This window comes from Trichoderma aggressivum, assembly GCF_033847375.1.
Source record: "Trichoderma aggressivum f. europaeum strain CBS 100526 chromosome Unknown scaffold_052, whole genome shotgun sequence".
NCBI lineage: Eukaryota > Fungi > Ascomycota > Sordariomycetes > Hypocreales > Hypocreaceae > Trichoderma > Trichoderma aggressivum.
This window is the reverse complement of record NW_026946418.1, coordinates 84,657-108,094: the sequence shown is the minus strand read 5'-3', so window position 1 is coordinate 108,094 and position 23,438 is coordinate 84,657. Positions and strand designations below refer to the sequence as shown.

The 23,438-nt window shown below is 52.2% G+C and overlaps 6 protein-coding genes across 6 annotated transcripts; 2 read left to right on the top strand and 4 right to left on the bottom strand.

Annotated features, from left to right (window-relative positions):
* Positions 1-1,647: 1,647 nt before the first annotated feature.
* Positions 1,648-2,661, top strand: Triagg1_9370 (uncharacterized protein; the record flags this gene model as incomplete). The annotated part of the gene is made up of 1 exon (XM_062904320.1): positions 1,648-2,661. One exon carries the CDS (start codon positions 1,648-1,650, stop codon positions 2,659-2,661), a length of 1,014 nt encoding a protein of 337 aa, XP_062751664.1.
* Positions 2,662-3,296: 635 nt separating this feature from the next.
* On the top strand, positions 3,297-5,081 carry Triagg1_9369 (uncharacterized protein; the record flags this gene model as incomplete). Its single annotated transcript, XM_062904319.1, has 3 exons — positions 3,297-3,370; positions 3,444-4,534; positions 4,732-5,081. 3 exons carry the CDS (start codon positions 3,297-3,299, stop codon positions 5,079-5,081), a joined length of 1,515 nt encoding a protein of 504 aa, XP_062751663.1.
* Positions 5,082-5,571: 490 nt separating this feature from the next.
* Positions 5,572-7,854, bottom strand: Triagg1_9368 (uncharacterized protein; the record flags this gene model as incomplete). The annotated part of the gene is made up of 4 exons (XM_062904318.1): positions 5,572-7,339; positions 7,400-7,672; positions 7,735-7,771; positions 7,836-7,854. 4 exons carry the CDS (start codon positions 7,852-7,854, stop codon positions 5,572-5,574), a joined length of 2,097 nt encoding a protein of 698 aa, XP_062751662.1.
* A 598-nt stretch (positions 7,855-8,452) lies between these two features.
* On the bottom strand, positions 8,453-9,966 carry Triagg1_9367 (uncharacterized protein; the record flags this gene model as incomplete). The annotated part of the gene is made up of 2 exons (XM_062904317.1): positions 8,453-9,135; positions 9,225-9,966. 2 exons carry the CDS (start codon positions 9,964-9,966, stop codon positions 8,453-8,455), a joined length of 1,425 nt encoding a protein of 474 aa, XP_062751661.1.
* A 1,904-nt stretch (positions 9,967-11,870) lies between these two features.
* Triagg1_9366 (uncharacterized protein) lies at positions 11,871-14,957 on the bottom strand (the record flags this gene model as incomplete). The annotated part of the gene is made up of 6 exons (XM_062904315.1): positions 11,871-12,060; positions 12,117-12,225; positions 12,286-12,529; positions 12,588-14,567; positions 14,657-14,802; positions 14,909-14,957. 6 exons carry the CDS (start codon positions 14,955-14,957, stop codon positions 11,871-11,873), a joined length of 2,718 nt encoding a protein of 905 aa, XP_062751660.1.
* Positions 14,958-18,726: 3,769 nt separating this feature from the next.
* Triagg1_9365 (uncharacterized protein) lies at positions 18,727-20,413 on the bottom strand (the record flags this gene model as incomplete). The annotated part of the gene is made up of 3 exons (XM_062904314.1): positions 18,727-18,942; positions 19,012-19,751; positions 19,831-20,413. 3 exons carry the CDS (start codon positions 20,411-20,413, stop codon positions 18,727-18,729), a joined length of 1,539 nt encoding a protein of 512 aa, XP_062751659.1.
* Between the last annotated feature and the right edge of the window lie 3,025 nt (positions 20,414-23,438).

The following is a 23,438-nucleotide window of genomic DNA, read 5'->3' as shown; positions in this document are numbered from 1 at the left end:
GGCCGCGAGATTGGTCGCTTGAGCATCCGGGGATTGCGCACGCCGAGCACGAGTTGGCGCGGCCCAATGTGACAGGCAAGGTGATGAACGAGGCGGCATGCAGGTCAAGCTACCGCAATCTCGACATGGTGTGCCCCAAGCAGGCAACGGCAACAGGACGAATTTGCTAGCGGGCGGGGCGACTGGCTGCTCGGCAGACGGTTGATGATCGAGCAAGGGTTCGTCTGCATGAGCACGGCGGAAGCTAGCGAACAAAGTCGATTCATGTCTTTGGTGGCGCTCCATGCTCATGCTGCGTCCATCATGCCCATCCCCATCCTCAGGAACACAACTGTACGGAGTCGTGTCCGCCACAAGATCCACAAGTTTGCTGACAAGGGCTCCATGCTGCACCGTATTCGTTGGTGACGATACACACAGTCCCCGTCCTGGTGAAGAAGTAGACTCCGAGAAATTATCCCACAAACCCACTGTTGATTACCGTCTCGGGGACGGCGCAAACCCGGTCACCAAGCCATCAAGACCAGCGCGAATGGGGGAAGCCCAGATTTCTTCATCGAGCCACTCAAGAGCTCCCGCAGCTCCCAATCGAGGGCCGTTTGGGCAAGTAAAAACGGCGCTCCAGAGGCTGTTGGTGACGGATCTAGTGCGCCATATGCACTCTGCACCGTGATTCGACGGGCGGCAGGGCGAGGGGGAACGGTCGTGGACATGGGCGGCAAAACACGGCGTGTGATTCGCCGGATGACTTGATGGCCGACAACGGTCTGAGCAAATGAGGCTTCTGGGAATCGCCCGCCAAGATTCTGATAATCTCACAGGTAGCGCTAACAGCCGGAGTCTGACTGATCGCGTGGGATGAATCCGGGTGTCACAGGGCTTTTCCTTTCTTCCCAGTTGCTGGTGGTGTTGAGGTTTGGCGCTGCTTGTGCCTGTGCCTGTGCCTGTGCTTGTGCTTGTGCGTCTCTGCTGGCTGCTGCAAGTGGTCCGGCAAATGCTTCTTCCCCTGGCCTGGGTGCCTTGTCCTGCGAGAATCACCCGATTGTTGTATGTACTGTAGAAGTTGTCAAGCATGCATCTCCCCCTGCGCAATCTGCATCTGCTTGCATCCGGAATATACGGACTCGTACGTAGACACTCGGCCATCCATGCCTATGGCATCGTCGCAGCCAAATCACGTGTGGCACCAATCGGAAGTCAAACTTTGTGTCCGAGCAGCTCTTTAACTTGATCTGCGCTGCTGATTGATAATGATTCCAGCCTGGAGAGACGCGTCAGTTGGGTATATATCGAACCACCGTCTCCATACACGGCACAAAGTAATCGGCAACGACGGAATCGATCGACATCCCCCGTCTCTGCATCTCCGAATTCCCAAGCAATCTCCAGCTGCCAGGTGAGACGAGATGGACTCCTCCGTCAGCCTTGTGCTCCACTCGCGTTTCATTGGCTGCAAATTGTCCAAGCTCCCCCACCCGCAAGGCTGAGAGCTCAAGTTTTCCTTCTTTTTGGGGCTCGGCGGCGCAGAGAACAACTCCCGAGACACACGACGCACTCGATACGGCCCTTGTTCTGATATTGTAAACCTGCATCTGTCTTTCGATTATACCCATCAGCGACGCCGAAGTCTTCCGAATCACCGTCATCATGGCACCCGAGGTGGGCCTGTCGCGCTCGACCTTTGCTAAGCTCTCTCCTCATCCGTATCTGCTCGCAAATCTTGAACCATCCGACGACTCTGTTCCACCCGCGCGAAGCAATGGCCGAGCCCCTTTCGAGGTCCGGACACCCACAGTCAATCTCTCCAGCTTATCACATGCCCACGGAAGTGCCCTGGTGCGGACAGGGGATACAACTGTCATTTGCGGAATTCGGGGCGAAACAATCCTGACAGACCACATCCCCAACTTCCGCGCATCCAATACACAGACAGAACTGGCCGAATACGACTTGTTGGTTCCGAATATTGAACTGGCCACCGGATCAGCGCCACAATTCTTGCCTGGCGGTCCGCCCACAACCCTCGCCCAGACATTGAGCACCAGAATCTACTCCCTTCTACACAGCTCCAAGCTGCTGCGTGCTGAGGATTTGCGGATATGGCACAAACGACCGGCAGAAGCTCCCGTCCCGGTCGATGACGAAGAGGAGGGGGAGAATGAGCAGCAAGAAGGAGAAGCGGCTGTGGTGGCATACTGGGTTCTGTATATCGATCTCTTCTTCATCTCCTTTGACGGCAATCCGTTTGATGCAGCTTGGGCAGCGACCGTGGCTGCTCTCCGCGACACCAAGCTACCACAGGCTCGCTACGATCCAGACAGAGAGATGATTATATGCTCCAGGAAAGATCCCAGGCCTCTCACGGTGGAAACCATGCCCATTGCCTGCACGGCAGTCATTTTCACAGGCAAAGAGACGAAAGACCAGGCTCCAGATGGTAAATTCTGGATGCTGGCTGACCCAGATACTTTGGAGGAATCATTATGCAATGAGACAGTTACAATTGTCATTGACTGCGCGGGCGGCTCAAGACGAATCCTGTCCATCTCGAAGCACGGAGGAACGGTCATGTCGGCGAAGCTACTTGGGTCGAAGGAGTTCCTCGACTGGGCAAGTAAGCGGTGGGAGGGGCTCGCATCGGCAATCACTGGCAGCCGATGAAACTATCTAGAACACCATATAATATTATAACTGTCCCAGCATTGAGAGCCATTTTCGTTTCAGGAAGTTCCGTTGGCTAGCTCATATAAAGCACCGACTATTAGTAGTACTACTGGGAAAATTTGCACATTGTACCGGATAGAGGGTACAGAATAAATAGAATCAAGCTGTCAAGCACAAACAAAAACTTCATGGATCAAAGCAGGCATGTGTCAACCATTCGAACCACCCTTTCAGACTTTATTCTAGGGCAGTAGATACCGGCCGACGACTCTCTCTACCGCTCCAGTCGAATTCAGCCGCGATGCCACGTACATAAAGTACCAAAGACATGACGTGAGAAATTCAACAAGCGGGTTCACTATAGAGAAGAAGAAAAGAAGAAGAAGAAAAAAGGTCAGAAAACAGAAGCTCAATTTTTTAGGCCACTCCCAGAGCACGCACAGGCCACCTCGGCTTAGCTAATCCGAAATTCCACCTCCCCACTTCGCTTGAGCTTCAAACCGCTTTCCAAACCCTTTAGCTAGCTACATAGGTAGCCAACACTTAAACGAAACTATTTTTTCCAACTCCGTTTCTGCTTTTCTTCTTCTTTCTTTTTTTTCCTCTCTTCATCGTTCCTTTCGAACCGAACCATGGAATCCCTCTCAGACACAAAGTGGGATGTAGTGATCAGCGGCACGGGGCTCCAGCAATCCCTTCTCGCCCTGTAAGCTTCGGATTCCATCGGCTTGGCTTTTTTTTTGCCCTCCAAACTGACTGACCAGCCTCGTCTCGTGAAGTGCCCTGTCGCGATCTGGCAAGAACATCCTCCACGTCGATCCCAACGAGTACTATGGCGAGGCCGAGGCGGTCCTGAGCCTGCACGAGGTCGACGAGTGGGCTGCTGGGCGCCGGTCCGGCGATGGCGACGGCGTTTTTGCAGCTGCGCGGGTGACTCGTCCCGACGGGCCCGAAAGCCTGTCGCCGAGGGGTTACACCCTCGCCCTGGCGCCGCAGCTGATCCATACGCGCTCGGAGCTCCTGTCGAAGCTGGTCTCGTCGAAAGCCTTTCGGCAGCTCGAGTTTCTTGCCGTTGGCTCGTTTTACATCTATCAGCCCTCGTCCGCAGAGTCTTCAGCTCCAAGTCTCAGCCGCATACCCTCGACTCGAGAAGACGTGTTTGCCAACACGACGATTTCAGTCAAAGCAAAGCGCGGGCTTATGAAGTTCCTCAAGTTTGTGCTGGACTACAACGCTGAGCCGCAGACGGATGTGTGGAAGCCACATGCAGGCGACTCGCTGGCGAGTTTTCTTGCGGCAGAGTTTAAGCTTGACGCCGCCCTGCAGGCGTACATCATCACTCTGACTCTCAGCTTGGATGGCAAGATATCGACAGAGGCTGGTCTGGCCGCTATTCACCGCCATATTACCTCTATGGGGGTCTTTGGCGCGGGCTTTGCAGCTGTTTACCCCAAATGGGGCGGCCTCTCTGAGATTGCCCAAGTCGGCTGTCGAGCCGGTGCCGTCGGCGGCGCCGTTTACATGCTCGGCGTTGGCATCAAGGACGTCCAAAGAGCCCCTCCCACGGCCGAAATGCCCGAAGAGCTGGACATGGTCCTGACAAACGACGTGGCGATAAAGTCAAAGGCCCTGGTGAAAGCCCTGGGCAAGCCGGCAGGCGAAAGCCGCCGCCTGAGCAGACTCACGGCCATTGTCAACTCCGGTCTACCCACGCTCTTTGAGGCAGCGACTGATGGTGCCCCGACTCCAGCCGTCGGTGTCGTCGCGATTCCCGCTGGAACACCGTTTGGCGAAGACGGAGTCTCATCCGAGTACCCCATCTACGTCCTGGCTCATTCAAGTGACGCCGGTGAATGCCCTTCTGGACAATGTAAGTTTCACTCTTTGTCTTTCCTCTCGCTTCATTCTCTGCCTGTGTTATGATGATAAAACCTTAACGAATACTTATCTACATTGGCTGAATCCCATTGACGATAACCCCTCTGACAACCTGATACACACCCTCATCATTAGCATTTCTTGTCTTTCATATCGCTTCCATCGGATAGTTTGCTAATGGTTCATCAGGCGTATTATATCTTAGCACTCTCACAAGCCCAGATGCCCAAACCCATCTTGGAAATGCGCTCTCATCCCTTTTGGCTTCCCTCTCTGTGGGCGGCCAAGAGCCTCCCAAGTCACTCTACCAATTGTATTATGAACAAACTGGGTTTGACATTCCATCCGTAAACATTGATGGGAAATCTGCTGTATTCTCCTTGCTACCTCTGGACCTTGCGTTTAATGACTCTGTACTGGACCCTGTTCGGAGCGCATGGGAAATGATTACGGCTCCGGCTACGGAAGAGGAATCTGCAGAGTATCTAGTATTCACAGATCGGGAGGGCGCCGATGCCGAAGACCAATGTGATAATTAATTAGCTACCAGATATGAATCAAATGAACCATGATATACCCATGAACGTCCCTATACTTTGCCCTGACCGTAACCCTAACCGTGGTGCCTCCTTGACCAATCCTGCTATCATAGGCCGGGCTTTCTGTCGTCTTGATCGCACCATAACTATGAACGCAACTGTAATATGCGAGTGCATTCCCATCTTGCTCTTAGATTCTTTTCGAAATTCCCACCACCGGAAATAGAAGCAAGAAGAGAAAAACTCGCGTGGCACTAAAACCAAACCCATCCCTGCGTCCATGCCGTCCTGGGGGAGGCTGCGGGTTCTCATGATTCGTCCCAATGCGAAACTAAAACGTCCTTGTTTCCCAAACGCCATTGTCAAATAGGGCCCTCTCATTAAGTCTTGAAAATTCATTAGATTCGGTTAACAAAATGGCAGAATGGTCATATATCTGCTCCTCCATTTAAACCCAAACTCCAGAATCGTTGCGACCAGGGGGCCCAAATCAAGCAAGCTCATCATCAGATTCCATTTCGACGTCGTGTATTTCATTACTCATGGCGACATTGATTCCGATTCGAATGGTTCCAAAAGGCTCCATGGCTGCCGCGCCATCTTGGTGAACTGAGATGATCTTCTTTGTCGCCAGTGACAGCACGTGTAGGAAAGCCTGAGCGGCAACGGCTTTAGAATGGGTGCCGGTCTCAGCCAACTCCTCAAACTCAATCCACCGACGACCTTTCGGATCCCGATCAGGAATGATACCCGTCTTTGCAGCCTGTTCCGTGACATATCCCAAGAAATTTTGGCTAGTCACATCAAGACCTTGAGTTGAAATCTGCGTGTTGTCATGATCAAAGTCAAGGGGACCAACTGGTCCACCGAGCTGGAAAGATGAGTCGTGAGAACCAAAGTCGTCCATTCCAAAGAGCGGCTCGGCAGGGTCACTATAGCGGTCAATGGCGCCCAGTGCGCTTCCACGATTGAACAATGGGCTCGGAGTAACTTTTGATTTCTGCGCGCTTCCTCGGACAGATGAGCCTGGGACAGCTGAGCCAGGTCTGCTCCAAGGCATCATAGATGAAGAGTGACGATCTTCCATGGGTGGCGCCGCATCCATTCCAATCTCAGGAATAGAATGATTATCGAATATGATGTATGCGTCGTCGTTGGTGTCGCGGTTATCGCATCGCCCAAGCTCAACTTCGTCATCCACTCGCTGCTTTGTGTTTCGCTCTTCAGAGCTTCGCTCGTCCTCAAATGCCTCATCCGACTTTCGGCGTCGACCTCGCTTCTTGGGCTCGGATTGCTCGATTTCATCTGGCTCTTGACCCTGAAGGCGAGCTTTCAACGAGATGCCAACGAAATCGGCCGCCAAGGGGTGAACTAAGCCTGCTGCGTTCTCGTATGCTCCAACATGAGCGATACCATAGTCATAGAGAAGCGCCATTGCATTCTTCTTCGCCTGACCTTTGGTAGTAGTCGATTTCTGCTGCTGTCCGAGAACAGAGGCCATGTTTGTAGCATAGTGTGGATCCCAATCCTTGATTTCTTGCCTATGAAGCGTGATTCTTGTGTCTACCATCGTATGCAGATTTGTTCGACGGGATCTGGCCATCTTAGTGGACGCTCGAACAGGCTCTGCCGTTGCCGTTTCGGCTACTTGCTGCTGAGCCTCTTCCGCTTGTTGTACCGATTCCACCGTTGGAAGCACCTCTCTACCTGGTAGTTGCTCTTCTCCAAAGTCGAGCAGGTCGTCTTCTTCGCCCATGATGATTCTTCGTGCCTCTTTGGTTATACGTTGTAGTCCAAGACCAACCACAGGGCTTGCTTGAACTTGAATCGGAAGAGGTGGTAACTCTGGCTCTTGGTCGAGGATGCTGATGAGGTTGCCTTCAGCGTCGAAATCGAAGCCAATTCCCGAAATGGACGGGAATTCATCATCACCAAAGGGTTGAAATTCACCCATGCTGTCTGCGTGGTGAATTGATCTACCGAACAAAGGGCTGAGATTGCCAAAATCTGAAGGAAGGCGGCAGGTTGCGGCAGACTGTGAAGAGGGTGGTAGCTGTAGGTTGATGAGTGCAGAGGGGTGGCGTGGCGAAGAACTGCCTTGGCTGGCAGTGCCGAGCGGTGTCATCTGGGAGAACTTGCTCGCTGAACCCTGGCTTGGAAGTAAGACTAGATCTCTATCCCATCGAAGAAGGTCAAGGTTGGGAAGTGCAGCCAGCGGATCGAAGCTGGGGTCATCCTCCAATACGATATTCTGGCGCCTTGATAGGGCAAGTTAGCTATGGTACTGCCAATGGGAGTGCATGATTCTGCCAACTTACTTTGTCTTTCCAGCCCGTGGGTCAGTCTCACTCGTCTGAATGATGCGGAAAAATGTCACCATATCAGACTGTGTCTTTTCAGCATCCGTGAGGACATAGGAGCACTGCTGAGCGAAAACACGCGACACTCCGTAGAGCAAGTTTCCTTGAAGGCGGAGCGCAAGGGGGGCTCCAGGGTCCAATATCTTTTCACACGCCTTGGGGACGTTGACCTCTTGGATGGCCTTCTTGGTCACTCTCTTCTGGGTTCCCTTGCCAACAGTGGCCACCAGCCTGGATAATAATGATGATGGTTAGCGGAAGAGAGCTCGCGGATGAGCAGTTGAGGTGCATACCAAATAGTAGCAACACCATACTGGGTGCTATTCAGAACTGCGTATGATATGTCAGTATGTTGTAAATTGTAGCAGCTAGATGAGAATCGCTGGCGACTTACTCTCATGACTGTAAAACATGGTAAATAGGGGGGGGGGCCGAGCTGCGACGGCAAAGAAGAAGAAACTCGCAAGAGAAGCCCGAAGAAAAGATGCCGTTTCTACAACAAATGGAGGAAATGAAATGCAATAGACTGAAGAAGACGATGCTAATGATGAAGGAGATGCCAAAGTATATGCTTGGATCCTTACTTCAACCTCCTTTGTCCTTGTCGACCTCCCGTTGAAGTGATTTGCCGCGATGATGGATCTGTTGGAACAGACGGTAGAAGTTGCATGAAAAGGTTGGAAAAGAGACGCGGCTGCTTCAACGCGTCGAAGCGTGACGTGATGATCAAGGCGCGGAGAAGGAACAACGTTGTCCGCTTTCCTTCCTGCTGCCAGTTGTCCAACAGCTGTGGCACCACTTGGTTCTAGATAAGGTACCTACTACCTCATCTGGCTGAACAAATCTCATCACTCCGCCAGCTGGTAGTTCCAAAAAGGGGCTCAAGTTATAGATACTTGTTTATTTCAGGTTGTTTACTTAGTACCTACTATATTTCTACTTATTGCCTTCCATAGTACCTGTAAAATGAACATCTAGACCCAAGAAACAAGAGATTGTCAACAACCTCGTCTACCGTCTTAGGAGAACCACCAATATGGCAACTGGTGTCGTAACCAAAGAAACCGTGTATTCCAAGAGAGATGCCGCCATCATCCTAAACCACGCCGCAAACGGCCTGCTCCGTCTCTCCCGCCTCACGCCGTCCCTCATTCTCGGATCCATGGCACTCTGCCATCCCACCAGAAAAGGATCCCAAGGCAAAGTTACAAAGTACCAGGGATAAGGCTGCATGTTGCCGTCCATGGTGCGGCGTATATCAGACCAGCGAATCGGGTCCCAAATTGCGGCAGACCAGACATCCAATATGCCCTCTGTTTCGGCCAAGACGTCAAACGATCCGGGAGCCGACAAGTCGAAGCCCAGTGTGTGCCTGGAGATTCCAAAGTTACGCCAGATGGTGTATGCTTCCTTGTCTGGGCGGCCCCCAAAGCAATTGTACCGGTCAAATGCCCTTGGCGTCTTCCGCGCCCAGTTGTCCCTTATCCCCCGTGAAAGAACCATTCCGAACCCGTGTGCTGGGTGGCATCTGGCCTTTTCCTTCATTGTATTGAGAAAGAAATAGAACCCTCCTTCTCGTTCACTCGCATAGCCGAATCGCGCATGTCTGTCGAGACACATGCCCTCGTGCATGCATTCTATGCCCCGGGAAAGGAGGTAGGGCATCAGCCTCTCGTTAAGATAGGTGTCGCGTTCTGCAAACAACATGAGCCAACTGATTGCATAACAATACAAAGATGATGATATACATGCCCATATATCGATGACAGGATGAAAGACTTACCCAACTCACGCAGCTGCCGACGAAACCACGCCTGCAACGAAACAACCTGATACAGTTCCCAAGGAGCCATAAATCCATCCACAAGAGTGCGCTGCAATTTCGAAATCTTATCCATGCAAGCAATGACCTTTTGCTGAATAACCTGGTTATGTTGATCGAGTTGGACATCAAGGAATAGATCCTCGCAAAAGAGGGACAAGATGTGGAACATGTACATCGACTGTCGAAGCCTCCTCATCTCAGAAACCGACACCGGCCGCCATCGAATAGAATCCTCTAAGGGATAAAATACACGCCCCAGCCCGCTAGTGCAGTCCCCCACAAATGCTTCTGATAGCTGAGATACCTTGGTCCACAAGGAAGAGATTCTGCTAGCATCTCGAAGGGTGATTTTGATAGATGAGAGTCTGGGGGAAGAATGCTGTAAGATAAAGGCCTGGTCCCTTATCCCTCGAAGATTGGCCACTTCAGAGTCGATCTGATCCATGGACAGACTGGCAAAGCGTGGCAAGGTTACATCCATCTTCTCGACCTGGTGCGCAACAATGGCATGGACAAGGAGATCTTTGCCAAGCTCATTCTCAAGAACAGACAGCAAGATATGGGTTGGGTGGTTAATATATATGTTGTAAATACTCCTATTGCAGAGGATAAAGTTGGTTAACGTGGGTACATTTGGCAAGCGCTCCATGAATAAAAGAATCATCTCCGCCGGGAGATCGCAAACGCTTGAGATCGCCATGGTCTCGGGTTCAGAAGCAGATCGTGGAGACTGGTTTTCTTGGTGAGAATGCCGATCCAGGAAAACCGGGACATATAAAGAATACTTGTATGATGTTCTGTCGAGGTATGAAAAGGAGAGGCAAAGCTTCCTAGATTAGAAAGAATTAGTTATTATCGTGTAATATGAGGACAAGTATCGATCGATAAATGAAGAAATGATATGCATGAAATAATCGAAGCCATGGATAAACAGCAATACGCAAGAGGACCAAAGAGATAGAGTCCAGAGAAGCCAGGCTGGGCGAGTTGGGCTGAGACGCAAGGGGATGCAAACAGGAGGGGGATGCAGATGAACAATCCAATCGCATAACAGAACGCAGTACTTCGTACCTCTCAATGAATGAATTGTCCTCTTCACTGTAAGCAATAAGCTGTACTTGTGTGTGGGATATACGCGAACAGAAAATGGGCAGTTATACAATCAGGGGAGATGCGTATAGTAGTTGTCAGTTGAGGACGGATGGCGGTTGCAAGGAATGTTCGGAATGGGGGTTTATATACTGAGACCTGAAAAAAACAAAAAACGAAAGATGAGCAAAATATAAATATAAACTTTGAGAGGGATAGGAGATGGGCAATAGAAAAGAATTCACGGCTGAAACCCAATCTAGCCCTGAGATACGTCTTTGAAGCTACCTGTAAATCCAGAGTATCGGGCACGATGCTAACTGTTACAGTGAACATTTTTCGTACATGTACGTATATAGACGCCTCTCTGAGCAAGATTCCTAAACTCTACGTAAATGTTAAGCTTTCTTTCACAGAGTGGATGAAATACAAACACTGCTTAGGTAGGTCCACACTCATTCATAAAAGATAAGAGCCCCTCAAGACGCAAAGCATATCAGCCTCAATGTAAAAAGGGGGGATCAACCAGAATTCCATTTGCAGTTTGTGACGCTACTATCTAACGGCGGCCCGAACGCTCAGCACCGCCGTACATGGAACGAGATCACTTGATTCTCTAGTTCTAAAGCCATATTCCCTAAAAACCTAATCTTCTTTTCCTTCTCCCCATCTTTGCCTCCCTCGCCAACCCAAGGCGAGTCAAAGCTGCAAAAACAAACGGTTCCCCCGACACGCTCCAAAGTTTCCCTTGATAATTCCATCCACCACTACCCGCGCCCGTAGTTGCTTGCCCTTGCAAAAACCAAATTCACAAAGAGCCATTCCTAAATGCAAAGCCCATTCACTCGAAGGGGCATCCAATGGATGAATGCACGATGATAAGAAACACCAACACAGAAAACTGAACCGACTAGGGCTTGAACTTCTGCTATTGCTGTTTGGGGGGGATAACGAAACCTAGAGAAAAAGACAAAAACAGAAAAAAACAAAACGATGAATAGCCGGCCTCCTTTGTACTCCCTGTTCCTTTCTACATGACTTTTGGGTTAGCTGCCGCCGTTCTTTTCGATACGTGCGGAGCATACATGACTTCTCTATTCCATCGTTACGACTGGGGGGCAAAAAGATGACAATTAAAATGGGATTGATGGGGAAGCGGGGAATGTTGTAAATATGGAAACTGTAGCCACTCGAATAAGAAAAAAAAGGAATATGGTGTAATGTGTAAAAAGTTTCGTGAAAGGGGGTATTGGATTACTGTAGTGTCATAGGGTCTATATACACATGAAGTGGTCATGGGGATCGTGTTGTTGCTCTGCTGTGGTGTGTTGAACTGGGGGGGTGGAAAGGGGGTGGGGGTGTGCGCCTGCGCGCTTGTCCTGCGGCAGGGAAGTATAACGAGGTGCTCTCGATTCAGAATCAACGGCTGTTGCGATGCAGTTGTTCCTTTTGTTGTTGTTCGGGATTCATGATCCCGGGACAGGACGCTCAAGGTTAAAGGGCGGGATTGCGACCTCAAGACTGAGCAATGACGCCTTGTGTGCCACCCAACTGACGCTTGACTTGCTCACGAGCCCAGCGAGCGGTCTCTATCGTGCGCGGCTGGAAGTCGCGGTTGGTCTTGGTCTCCTTGATCATAGCCGTCAACCAGCCCTGGCGGAAAGCATCGACAAGCTCGCCATTGGGATAGGCGTCAGCCAAGTCACTAAAGATGTTGTTAGCATATTCGTTCTATCGCGTAGACATCTTTTGGGTCCTTACCCGATGACTCCCATAGCCGCCCTCATAAGTGACTCGCTGCGGTTGGCATCAGTGCTGATGAGGTTGAGAAGCTGGAAGATGGCGGGGACATATTGCTGAAGGACTTGGACTGCAGGAAATTTGTCAGTACTACAATCACGGCAGGGCACAAGTGTGAGATCAGACGTACTCTTTCCGCTTGACTTCATGGCACCGATAATGCCACCCCACGCATCCATGATACCTTCTCGCAGAGAGATGACATAGTAGTACATCTCATCGGGGCCCTCGGGGGTTGCAGTGACTGTGGATGCTTGCTCCAAAACCTGAGCAACGACCGAGAGGTACGTCTCGAAGTGGCCTCCGATGGCGCCGGCAATATCACCAAAGCACTGCAGAATAGCGGGCTTGAACTGGTTGGCAAGTGTGGTACTCTGTGAGGCGGCAAAGTTAGTCATGCCGCTAGCGATGAACATCAAAGTAAAAACTCACCCTTAGGTTGTTGAGAAGATAGTTCATAAAATTGTCGCAGAAAGGCTGGCTGCGCTCGCCCATGGATCGCGTAATGTCGCTGACGAGGCCAATAGCCATCGAGCAGAGGCTAGGCTCGTCTTGGTTTCCGAGAGCATTGTACAGGAATGGAACAAAGGCCTCCATGTATTTGATGAAGTCTTCCTCCATGGTAGTTGACAGGGCGCTGATGGTGGCGAAGATGGCCTCGGGCACGCTAGACTTTCCTCCAATGGTGCTGAGGATCTGAAGGAGGACCTGCATGATGCGATCGCCTTGAGGGGTAATCTCCTTGTCAAGGCGCGAGATGATGGCCTGCAGAACGGTGCACAGGCTGTTCTGCATCTCTTCCAGAGTCAGCTTGTCCTCGACGCTAACGACCTGGGTCTGCAGAGGAATGGTCTCCTCGAGACGCTTGATGATGACATCGGACAGGGATGCAATGGCCGGCATGCTCTCAGAGGCAGAGTTCTGAACAAAGACGTTGAGGACTTCGTAGGCGGCGGTTCGCACGGATGTCTCGGTATCCTGGCGAGCAGTGACGTCCAGCAGGGAGCTGACGGCCTGGTTAAAGTGAGGAGTGATGGGGTTGGAAGAAGCACCAAAATCGCCGGCGAAGCGCTCGGCGAGGTTCATCAGGGCCCAGCAGCAAGATGGGGCCATCTTGGCGTTGCTAATGAGGCCCTTGAAGAGGGACGCAATCAGCGTGGGAAGATGCTGTTGAGCATCAATAGCCTCTGAGCACGCCTCGGTGACGCGGCCCAGGGCATAGGCGGTGGAATCCTTGACCTGGAGAGAGGAGTCGTCCATCATGGTAATCAAGACAGGCAGAGCCTGCTTGACAATGGGCTCCAGAACCTTCTCATCGGGGCCCTCCATAATGGCGCCAAATGCAGATACGGCAGCATCTCGGTTGTGCCAGTCGTCAGATCTCAGGTTCGACTCGACAAAGGACAGGACGGGAGCAATGATGGTGGCGTTGACAGCCTGGGAGTAGAGCTGCAGACACTGGTAAGCAGCTCGGGACAAGTTGTACTCGTCATCCGTAGCATCCTCGTCCTGTTTGGTCAGGAGGGTCAACAAGACGGGGACAACCTCGTTGGCGGCAACGCGCGCAAAGTTGTAGAAGGAGCGCATCTGGTCCGAGCTCTCCACCTGTGAGTTGTCGTCTTCGATGGAGATTTCCTCTTCGCAGACGGTGCTCCAGAACTCGACGGCCAGCTTGGCGACGTCCTCATCCTCGGATTTCATCCCGAGAATGGTCAGGCCAAAGAGGGCCTTCTCCATGTAGAAGCGCATGTTCTCGTAGTAGAGTCCCATGATGCGGTTCAGGCAGCCGAAAGCGCCCTGCTGGATTCTCGAGTCGTCGGCCTGGGTGGCCTCGCAAACGACTTGCATGATGTAGTTTCGCTCGCCCTCATGCTTGAAGTTGTTGGCGACAAACTCAAGCGAGTCGCCCAGCGCGGTGATGGCGGCGAGCCGGACCTCGACGTTGGCCTCCTCCTTGCGAGCGCCCTGGACGACAGCGGTCAGGATGGCGTTGGAATGGGTTACGAGGGCGAGCCGCAGCTCCGAGTCTTGGCTTTCGCAGATGTAGCCAATGGTGGTGAGTGAAGCCTGCTTCTGGTGATCGGCGCCCTCGCTCACGTTTTTGACGAGGAAAGGCAGCAGATCGGGCCATTGGTTGCGGGGCAGCTCGATGGCGGCGATGGAGGAGATGACTTGGGCGGCAGCATTGCCGGCACGGGTGTTGCTCGAGGACAAGGTCTGCAGTGTCAGCTGCTTCACCCGGTTCTTGGTCTCATCGTCGGTTCCCTGAAGCCATTTTGTCTGCAGCTCCTGTTGCCTGGAGAAATCTCGGGCTGTGAAGGCGTTCTTGAGGGCAATACCTGCAGCGGCTCGGATGGAGCTCTCTGCCTGTTCGTTTGCGAGTTCTTGAACGAGTGTAGCGAGGTACAGCGGCTATACGAGGGCGAAAAAAAAAAGAGAAAATCTGTCAGTGTCTGCGATCGGATCTTTCGTTGGCTCAAGGGAGGTGGGCAAAAACGTACGAAGTTACTCTCCGCTGCCTGGGTGAGCTGCTGTTCGGCGGAGTTTCGCAGGTTCGCATCTGTGATTATTTGCCTCTTGGTTAGCTGAGGATGCTCTGTGGCTCGATTTCCCAAAGTCGCCTTGTTCATTCCACCCCCAAGCCGGACTTCCTGGAGAGCAAAGGGCCGTCACAAGCAAACAAAAGTGCCCCTCTTGAGGGGTGCGCAGGGAGGGTTTCTGCGGTAGAGTTTTCCCCTCCGCTCGGTACTAACCTGCAGACAGCGAGTTGGCGAGCACCGTATTAATCTCTGAGCTCGACATGGTTGCGGTCTTTAAAGCGTCCTGTCATGCGGCGTCCAAAGGCCCTGGTGATGCTGGTGGGAAAACGCCCTGTTGTGATGAGCGGCCACACACGTGTTGGACCAAGGGGGGGGGAGGGAGGGAAGAAGGGCGTAGACGCGGGGGAGTTTCCCAAGGCGGAGGCGGAGAGAGAAAAAAAGAGAAAGTAGAAAAAAAAAGGGTAGCCTCGTGGGATACACGTAGTTGGTTTGGCGCGACAAGGCAGAAAAAGGAAAAGGGCGGTCTATTGGAATTTCGGCGATGTACTTGTTCTCAATCTTGGAACCGTGAGGGTGAGGATCCCAACAGCTGCCTGGCTGTATTACGGTCAGAAGCAGACGCAGAAGGGGAAGAGAGCGAATAGGGTCGAGGGATCGCACAGAGGGTCTGCCTCCAAATAGTAAAAGGTCGGCAAGGGGGGTCGTTTTGTGCTGTGGGATGACGGGGCCAGAGGCTGCTACCGCCACTTTCTTGCAGCTGCACGACTGCGTGCCTGTCGAGGCGCTATTTTAGAGGGAGAGGTGCTAAAGAGCGTGCCGAGCTGTGAGAATGACGCAGCGATGCCGTGCCGTCACGAGGTCGCGGAAGGGCCTGTAGATGCGGCCCAGGGCTTGTGGTTCTGGGGAAGAGGCCAAAAACAGAAGAGCAGCACGAAGGAAGAGGAGAGGACTGGAGAGAAGAAAAAACAACAGTTGAGAGAGAGATTGTTGTATGCTGGGTCAAGAATGCAAACAAAAAATAGAGTTTCCGTCCACCTAGCCTGAATCAAGATCAGCACATAGCAGCACAGCACAGCACAGCACAGCTGGGCGATCCAGTCAGTAGGTACTCGTAATAGCGGTCGTCAACAGCAGTGGTCGGCACTTGACGGTGCTTCCGGGTGCCTTCTCAGGGCCCTTCCAAGGGCGAGCTTCCGCTATAACCATTGAGGGCCCCCGCCATGTACCAAGTTCCAGCCAGCAACGGAGCTGAGCAAGGCGGGTGCTTCTCCCCTCCCCCCAGCGTGGACGAATCAGCGGCGGCCGTGGCGGGTTTGCAGCGGGGCCTAGGGGCGAGGTCGCTGGCCCGGCGAAACGGCGGTTAACACAAGTTGAGCTGATTGAGGCTTGCGGGAAAAAAAAAAAAGAAGAGGGCAGAAAAAAGCTTAGCGACAGGCGGGGCGGGCGGATCTCAAGGTTGCCGCCAAGGAAAAGCTGTGAGACTTGAGCACATGCAGATTCTTGTTGACGCGAATACGATAACCTGAAGATAATGGAACCCGCAACCGCACTGTACAGCACAGTACAGTACAACACCCGTACCTGTAGATACTACGGGTCTATTGATATCACTGCAAACTTAAGTAACTACTAGGTAGAACAGCGGGCGGATCAGCGGGCAGTGGCGAATTGTTGCAAATCCTGCCGTCATTCAGGCCTGCTTGATTCGCTGCTCCCGCCGTTCCGTGCCTGTGACGAGCGTTACGGATGGACCCCGTTTTGTGCCTGTGCTGTCATGTGATCGATCCATCACTGGCAACAGTCGATTGCAATGGCATGGAGCATTTGACATTTGATCCACGGGTTGAGAGTTTGAGCCTCAACAGGGCGGCACTACTGCTAGTCAGACCGGCTGGAAACTCGCCCTCTTTTGCTTGCTTCGGCGGGGTCCCTTTCAAGAGGTTCATGCAACATATCATTTCAGCTATTGACGTTGTGCATACATGTATATAGGCCTACCTGCCAAGGCACTCCCAAGGCATTCAAGCAGGCACCGTGTTTGTCCTTAAATCGTATGGACATGCAACATCTTTGCCATGGCTACCAATGGTAGTATTCGGTGCTCCAAAAACAACAATACGCAGCAAGCCAACCAAAACATCCATGATGCATGAACAGTCTCCAGCAGCTCAACTTTCGCACAGTGTCCGCAGGGTTGCCTATTGCGGGACGGGTTTCCAACAGCTTCTATTATTCCCCGCTCCCGACCTTGTCTTTTGTCTCGCCCGTAAACTCTGAATCTTCTCCACAGCTTCCAGGGCAACGAGATGCTGGAAAGTTCATGTTGTCGATAGCACATGCTGATGGAGGGGTGCCAACTCTTGCACTGCGTTTGAAAGAAATGAATATGAATACGATGCGAGTATGATCATGGTAAGACACTTATGGCGGCGTTTCGAAAACTGACATGGTCAAGTTTTAATCTTTGGTATCTCAAAATGGAACGAGTATGACATGCCGTGAAAGTGACGGATGTGTCTTCAGCAGTTGTTATAAACGTACGTACGGGAACGAGTGTATTGATTAATCCAAGTTCTAGTATATCTATCGTAAGTCCGTTGTTGTTCATATAGACGTACTAACACCACAACGAATAAGCTTCCGAACAACCTTCTACATGTGTATCTCTGTTCTTCTCAACTTGATATTGTGAGATACTAGCCAGCACCCCAGCGACTGCATGCGGTTAAGTATCTGCTACTATCGCTATATTCCCCTACTTTCTAGCATCATCACTTCCCACCAAGGTCATTTTAAGCCTGCGATACGGGATGCTGAATAGCAGGCTTGGGGTGTTGGCGAGCGTTTCCCTTGATACCTTGGTCTCTCATCTTTGATGTCACTACATTGCATAGGTATCAACTCCCGGTATTGACCCATCTGTATCTCTGCGAATGCCAGGCGTATCAACACCGCGTCCTGCAAATACTCCGCTTGGGAGTATGTCGCGACCGGCTGTAGTTCTCTTCTTGTCTCTGGCCCAGGACTAAGATGCATGTACTTGGACTACCTCATCCAGCAGTTTGTTCATCTCTCTTTTCAAGGCCATACTCTCTTGCGCCTCTTTTATCTCACTCAAAGGCAGAAGTTTTGAACAAATCATCTCCCTCCCGATAAGTTCCTCCCTGGTCACTGTCTGCCCAAACAGCCAAGCTCCGTTCATAGACCATCCCCAGAACCAATGTCGGAGAATCCATCTAATTACTTCCATCTATTTACCTCGTTGGGCCCGCCATTCAGGTTCAACAGAGTCATATTGTCATCAACACTGACAGGTCTACCAATAAAAGGGCTGCCTGGGCAAACTGTATCGCAAACACCAGCGTTTCACGTCTCAAACAAGTTTCCATACGCTGCAGGTATAGAAACTCACGCTACTGGCAGCAACCCAAGAGTGCAATCAGAGAAACTCTTCACCACATCTTCGTAGATACCCGGGGATCCAAGGGAAGATGTGGTATTTTCCACTCATCGCCGTAGTCCTTGCCTGGGTGGACACTATGCATTGTCACGTAGGTAGCAATGATACACGAGTGTCACCGGAAAAGATATAGTACGTAGAGTATGTTTATTTGCCTTTTCGTTATTCATTACATGTAAATGAGATAATATAATAATATGAAAAAAAAAACATCAATTTAAACTCCAAGTCGTCATCAAACATTCATGGATCATAAGACATGAAGAAAGAAATAAGAAGAAAAAAAAGATCCAACTTCTCACTCACCCGCCCCTCCAATCACCTTGACTCGTCCCTGCCAAAGAAAAATAAAAGATATGATCAAGCCAGCTCAAGTTGTATCCCATCCATGCAATACATTCCATTCTCCTTCTCTTTTCGAGCCGAGACTCATTCTCGCCTCGCGCGGTAAATGGCTTCATTGTATTCAAGACAAATAAAGAGGCAAGTCGAGACAAATATCCAAACCCCATTCATAAAGAATCAATTCATGTTATGAGCTTCAGGACGTGGATGTGAGGCTCAGATTTCCTCAACGGTAGCGAGGAGCTGCGCGGTCGTAAATCACCTCAGTCTCCCTGATGCGCTCACGCTCGTCCCGCCGAGGAGGAGGTGCACGCCTGTCATAGCTTCGTCGGTCAACTTCCTCGTAGTAGTCAACCTCGCGGTCGAATCGAATGTCGCGCGCTCGCTGTCGCTTGGATCGTCGAATATCATCAGAGAGTTCAGTCAATTGAAGAACATCGTCCTGAGGGGAGAGTTTGTGTTAGCAGGCTGTGTGAATTCGACATGGACACTTCAATTGATGGGGGCTTACATATTTGAGATAATCCATGACATAGAAGAACTGATCAGTCTCCTCATACTCGTAGCCAAGCTCTTCGATGGCCTCGCGGATCACCAGGTCCTTGGTGATCTCGGTCCACATCTCCTTGGGGGGAGCAGGGGAACGGCCGACCCGCCTGTCGATTTCAATCTCACGGTCACGGTCGAGGACGGAGACGCTGACACGCTCACCCCTAAGAGCGGGAGGAGGCGATGGCGCCCTGTTGGACAGGTCATCCCGGTCCCTCTCTCTCTCCGGCACAAACTTGGTCCTCCGCACACCGCTGTACTTGCTCCAGGTGGTGTCGGTAGTTGCGCCGCCAACACCATCCATGCGTATCCGCTCAGTTCCGGGAGGCACATCGACAATGGCCCAGTTCTTGGTGGCACCGCCCCAGGCCTCGCCCATGCGCCCGCGGGAGTCGACCTTGGAGGTGATGTACTCAGACTCATCATCCTCGATGGGGCCGCGTGCGGCGGCAGAGTGAGCCCTTCTGCGAGTCTTGGTCTCCTCGACCTTCAAATCGCGACGGACAACAATGTCGTCGTCATAGAAGCGGCTGGAGCGCCTTTCACGGCTCTTTGAGCGAGTGCGGCTGGCAGATCGGTGAATGTCCACCTCAGTGCGGCCCTTGGACACTGAAATGTCAATGTCCGTCTCGCGGGTCTCGCGCTCCCTCGGGCGGGGCCGGGCCGCTGGAGGCGGGGATGGCTGTCTGGCTTGGATCATGCCTAGGAACCCGTTAGCATCGAACTCTAATCGACAACACTTGATGGCTGAAACCCGCCCAGGGGGAGAAGCCAAACTCACCATGGTCAATGTCTGTGTAGTGCGTAATCACCTCACGCTCAATGACCGGGCCGCGGATGACGGGAGGCGCCGGAGGGGGAGAAGGCGAAGGCGAAGGCGCCCGCTCGCGCTCGCGCTCTCGCTCGATGATGCGGATGTGCTCAGAGGCGGTGTCGGAGGGCTCAACGTAGCGCACGGCCCTGGGCGAAGGAGACCTGCGTCTGGCCATGGAGGGGCTTCTGATCTTCTCGACGATTCTGGTGCGAGAGTGCTCATGCTCGGGCTCTGAAGGCGAGACGCTCTGGGCCCTCCGCACAATGCGCTCCTCGCGGAAGCGAATCGGGCTGGGCTCCCTGGGCGGGCGGTCATAGGGATCGGCCTCGCGCTGGCGCAGGACCATGGGGCCAGCCTCAGGCCTTCGAGAGCGGCTCAGGAACTCGGGCAGGTCGCCATCTCTCTCGCGGATGCGGACGTCAAACTCCTCAAAATCGCCTCGGCGGGATCTTGGGGCGGGTGGCGCGGGGCTGCGGGTGACGGTGCGTGTGCGGATGTTATCGTCAAACTCGACGGCAGACCGGCGGTAGTCTCGGTCCTGGTAAGCCATGCTTTTTGATCTTGGTGTGTTTTTTTCTCTTGTTGTCTTTGGTCTCGTGTTCCGGCTGGGTTTCAAAAGTCAAGCCCGAAAAGATGAAGCTCGGCGCCTCGTTGCTTTGTATGTTTGAGCAACAAAAAGCCGGGGGCACAGGGAAGGGTTATTTCTGGTGGTGACTTTGCTTTATCAATCAGTATAAGCGGGAGGAGTTGGAGCGGGGTCTTGAAAGGTGGGAACGTCATGCGGCTGAGGCTCCTTGTGACGTTTTGGACGCGAGAGAGAGTGAGTGAGCACTCACATGGATTGACAAAGAGACGAGCGATTTCGACGGAAGCGGGATGTGAGGGTGGAAACAAGTGCGCAGCACAGATTCGAAGCGACAGATGCAAGTTGGTTGAGGACTGAGGACTGAGAAGCAGAGAAACAGAGACAAAGCAAAGCAGCGTCTGCTGCCGCTGGTTTTGAGGATTTTCTAGCCCTTGCAAAGCGGGCGCCAACGGCCAGAGGGGCAGTGATCCATGACTTTTTTTCCTCTTTCTTTTTTAGAGGCAGCAAGGCAGTATCAGCTGGCGACAGGGGTTGGCCAACGTCATCCCGGCAGCGAGAAAACGGGCTCAGGCGATCAAAGTCGCTGCTGGGAACCTGACCTGATGTCTCGTCTTGTGTCATTCATTGGAGGCCCGGAAAAAAGAAGCAGGGGGGTGGACATGCGCTACTACGAGGACGATGCGCGTTGGAAGGCTCTAGCACTCTATTGTCTTGTTCTTGTTCTTGTTTTCGTCTTCTTCTTTTTTTTCTTTCATGTGCTTGCTGTGCTGTGCTGAAACACGCTTTGCTCGGTGACTCTATCTCGGACTTGCATGGCCCGGCTGTCTTGGAGCCCAAGCGGGGGCCTGGCCCGGATTCGATTGCATCCATTGCTGATGGGAAAATGACTGGCCTGGGTTGTTGTTACAAAGGATAGGATGGGATAGGATAGGATAGGATAGGTAGGTATACATGCACCTCGCGATGCATGCAGATGGAGTCGATACATCCATGCTGTAAGTGAGAAGCGAGCACCTCTTGCTATTGCTACAAGGGACGGCAGAGCAGCAATGATGGGGTGCATACCCAACCACCCATCTTACTTCCAGCAGCCAAATATACATCCATGCCATATTGAGTCCAGACTTTGTGTCGTGGTGGTGATGCCTATACCAAGTAGCGATAACGACGATGACGCCGTTCCCTCACTCTGGGCCTCTTTGATGTGAGACACTGTGTGTACTAGGTAGATACCGAATCCAAGGCTGTTAACAGTTGTACTTGTAAAAGCCACAGCAATCAGGAGATGTCCGCCCATCCATCCATCCCATCCCATCCCATCCAAACGGAATCCTATCCCAGCCAGCCAGCCAGCCTTGAATCTTGTTAGCGCAAAAAGCCCACCAAACTCTCGTTAGCACGGCCACAACATTTAGCAGCGGCTCGGTCCATGGGCCATCCCTAGCAGCAGCACAAGATGGATGTGAACATCCAGTAGTGACTCCAAACTGTACGATACGAGCACCTCTCAACTCCAATCAAGCGACCTTGCCCACCTGAGAAGGCGCAGCAATTCACGGCCCTGTCCCTCTTTTTTTCTTCTTCTCTCCCCCCTTCTCTGACTCTCTTTTTTTTTTTTTCCCTTTTCACACTCTCCCCTCTCAAAGAAAAAACACATCCATCAAACCACCCCCCGGCTCCGTCCGTCCCCATCCCGGAGGGGCTGTGAAAAAAGGGACCCCAACCAACCACTCCGATTCCAGCCCAACCTGATGCCCACAAACCCAAGACCAAGTTCAAGCTTCTCCCCCCCAATTAGCGCCTGGCCGGCCATATTTCCTGACGCAATAGTGCAGCGAGCTAAAACGGTCTGCCTCGATACTAATCCCATTTCTTGCGGGTTTTTTCTCCCTCTCTCTCTCTTCTGCTTTTGCTTCCCCCTCACTAGCAGAGGAGCGATACAGCATGATGATGGCATAGAATAGTAGTTTTGTTCATGCAAAACCCCAAACCGAAACAACCCCCCCCCCCCCCCCCTTCCCCTGGTTGGGCATAATTCGCCTCCCCCCTTCTTGTAAAAGCTTGTCTTTTTTCTTCCACGACCTTCTCGAAGAAACCACACACAAGGCAAAGACAGGCTATAGTTACTAGGTATTACTCCATCCGAATTGCATGCTTTGGCTAGGCCATACAAGCCCGTTCGCAGTGACCCCGTCCGGTGACATGCGCCGCGAACCAAAAAAGAGCCTGAGAGCCTGACAAGGCGTCCGTCTCCATCCATCCATCCATCCATCCCACTCCGGCCCTGCAAAAAGCACAAGGGAAAAGAAAGAAAAGAACAGGCATCAAATGGCGTCACGGCACAAGTTTCGTCCCTGGTCCCGGCTGGAGAAACTAGAACAAGACCAGACCACCCCCGTCACATGCGTCACTAAGCCCTGGCCATCGTGACCCCAGCCCAGGCTAAGGGGATGGACGGTGGTGGTGGTGGTGTGTCTGTGTGTGTGTGTCTCGAGACTTTTGATTCTACATACGAGTACAATGTCCCTGTAAAAGAGCCGGGCGAGATAAATTAAGAATAACCATAATTGAAGTCAACATCGTAGATATAGTAGTATTTAATTTAATAGACTACCTAGGCATTTGCTGCACCAGGTAAATAAGCGCTTCAATATTACAACACAGACAGACCTTGGAAGGCAATCCTAATCGACACTAAAAACTGCAGCTTATGTGCAAGCAAACGCAGGTCCACATGCACAAAACTCCGCCATCAAACGCTTGGTTCTTCTCTCAACAACTAGCATCGCCCATGAGATGCATGCAAGGAACGTCTGCTTTTCTTCTCTTTTACTCCTGGCTTGCCGCGGTTCCGTACGGAGTACACGTATCCCATTTGCTCATATATCTCCTAGTCAAAGGGAGGCCCGTTTGCGGCTCTGCTGCCGAGTCCACATCGCCAGTTTCTCGGCGGGGGGGGGGGGGGGGGGGGGGGGGGGGGGGGGGGGGG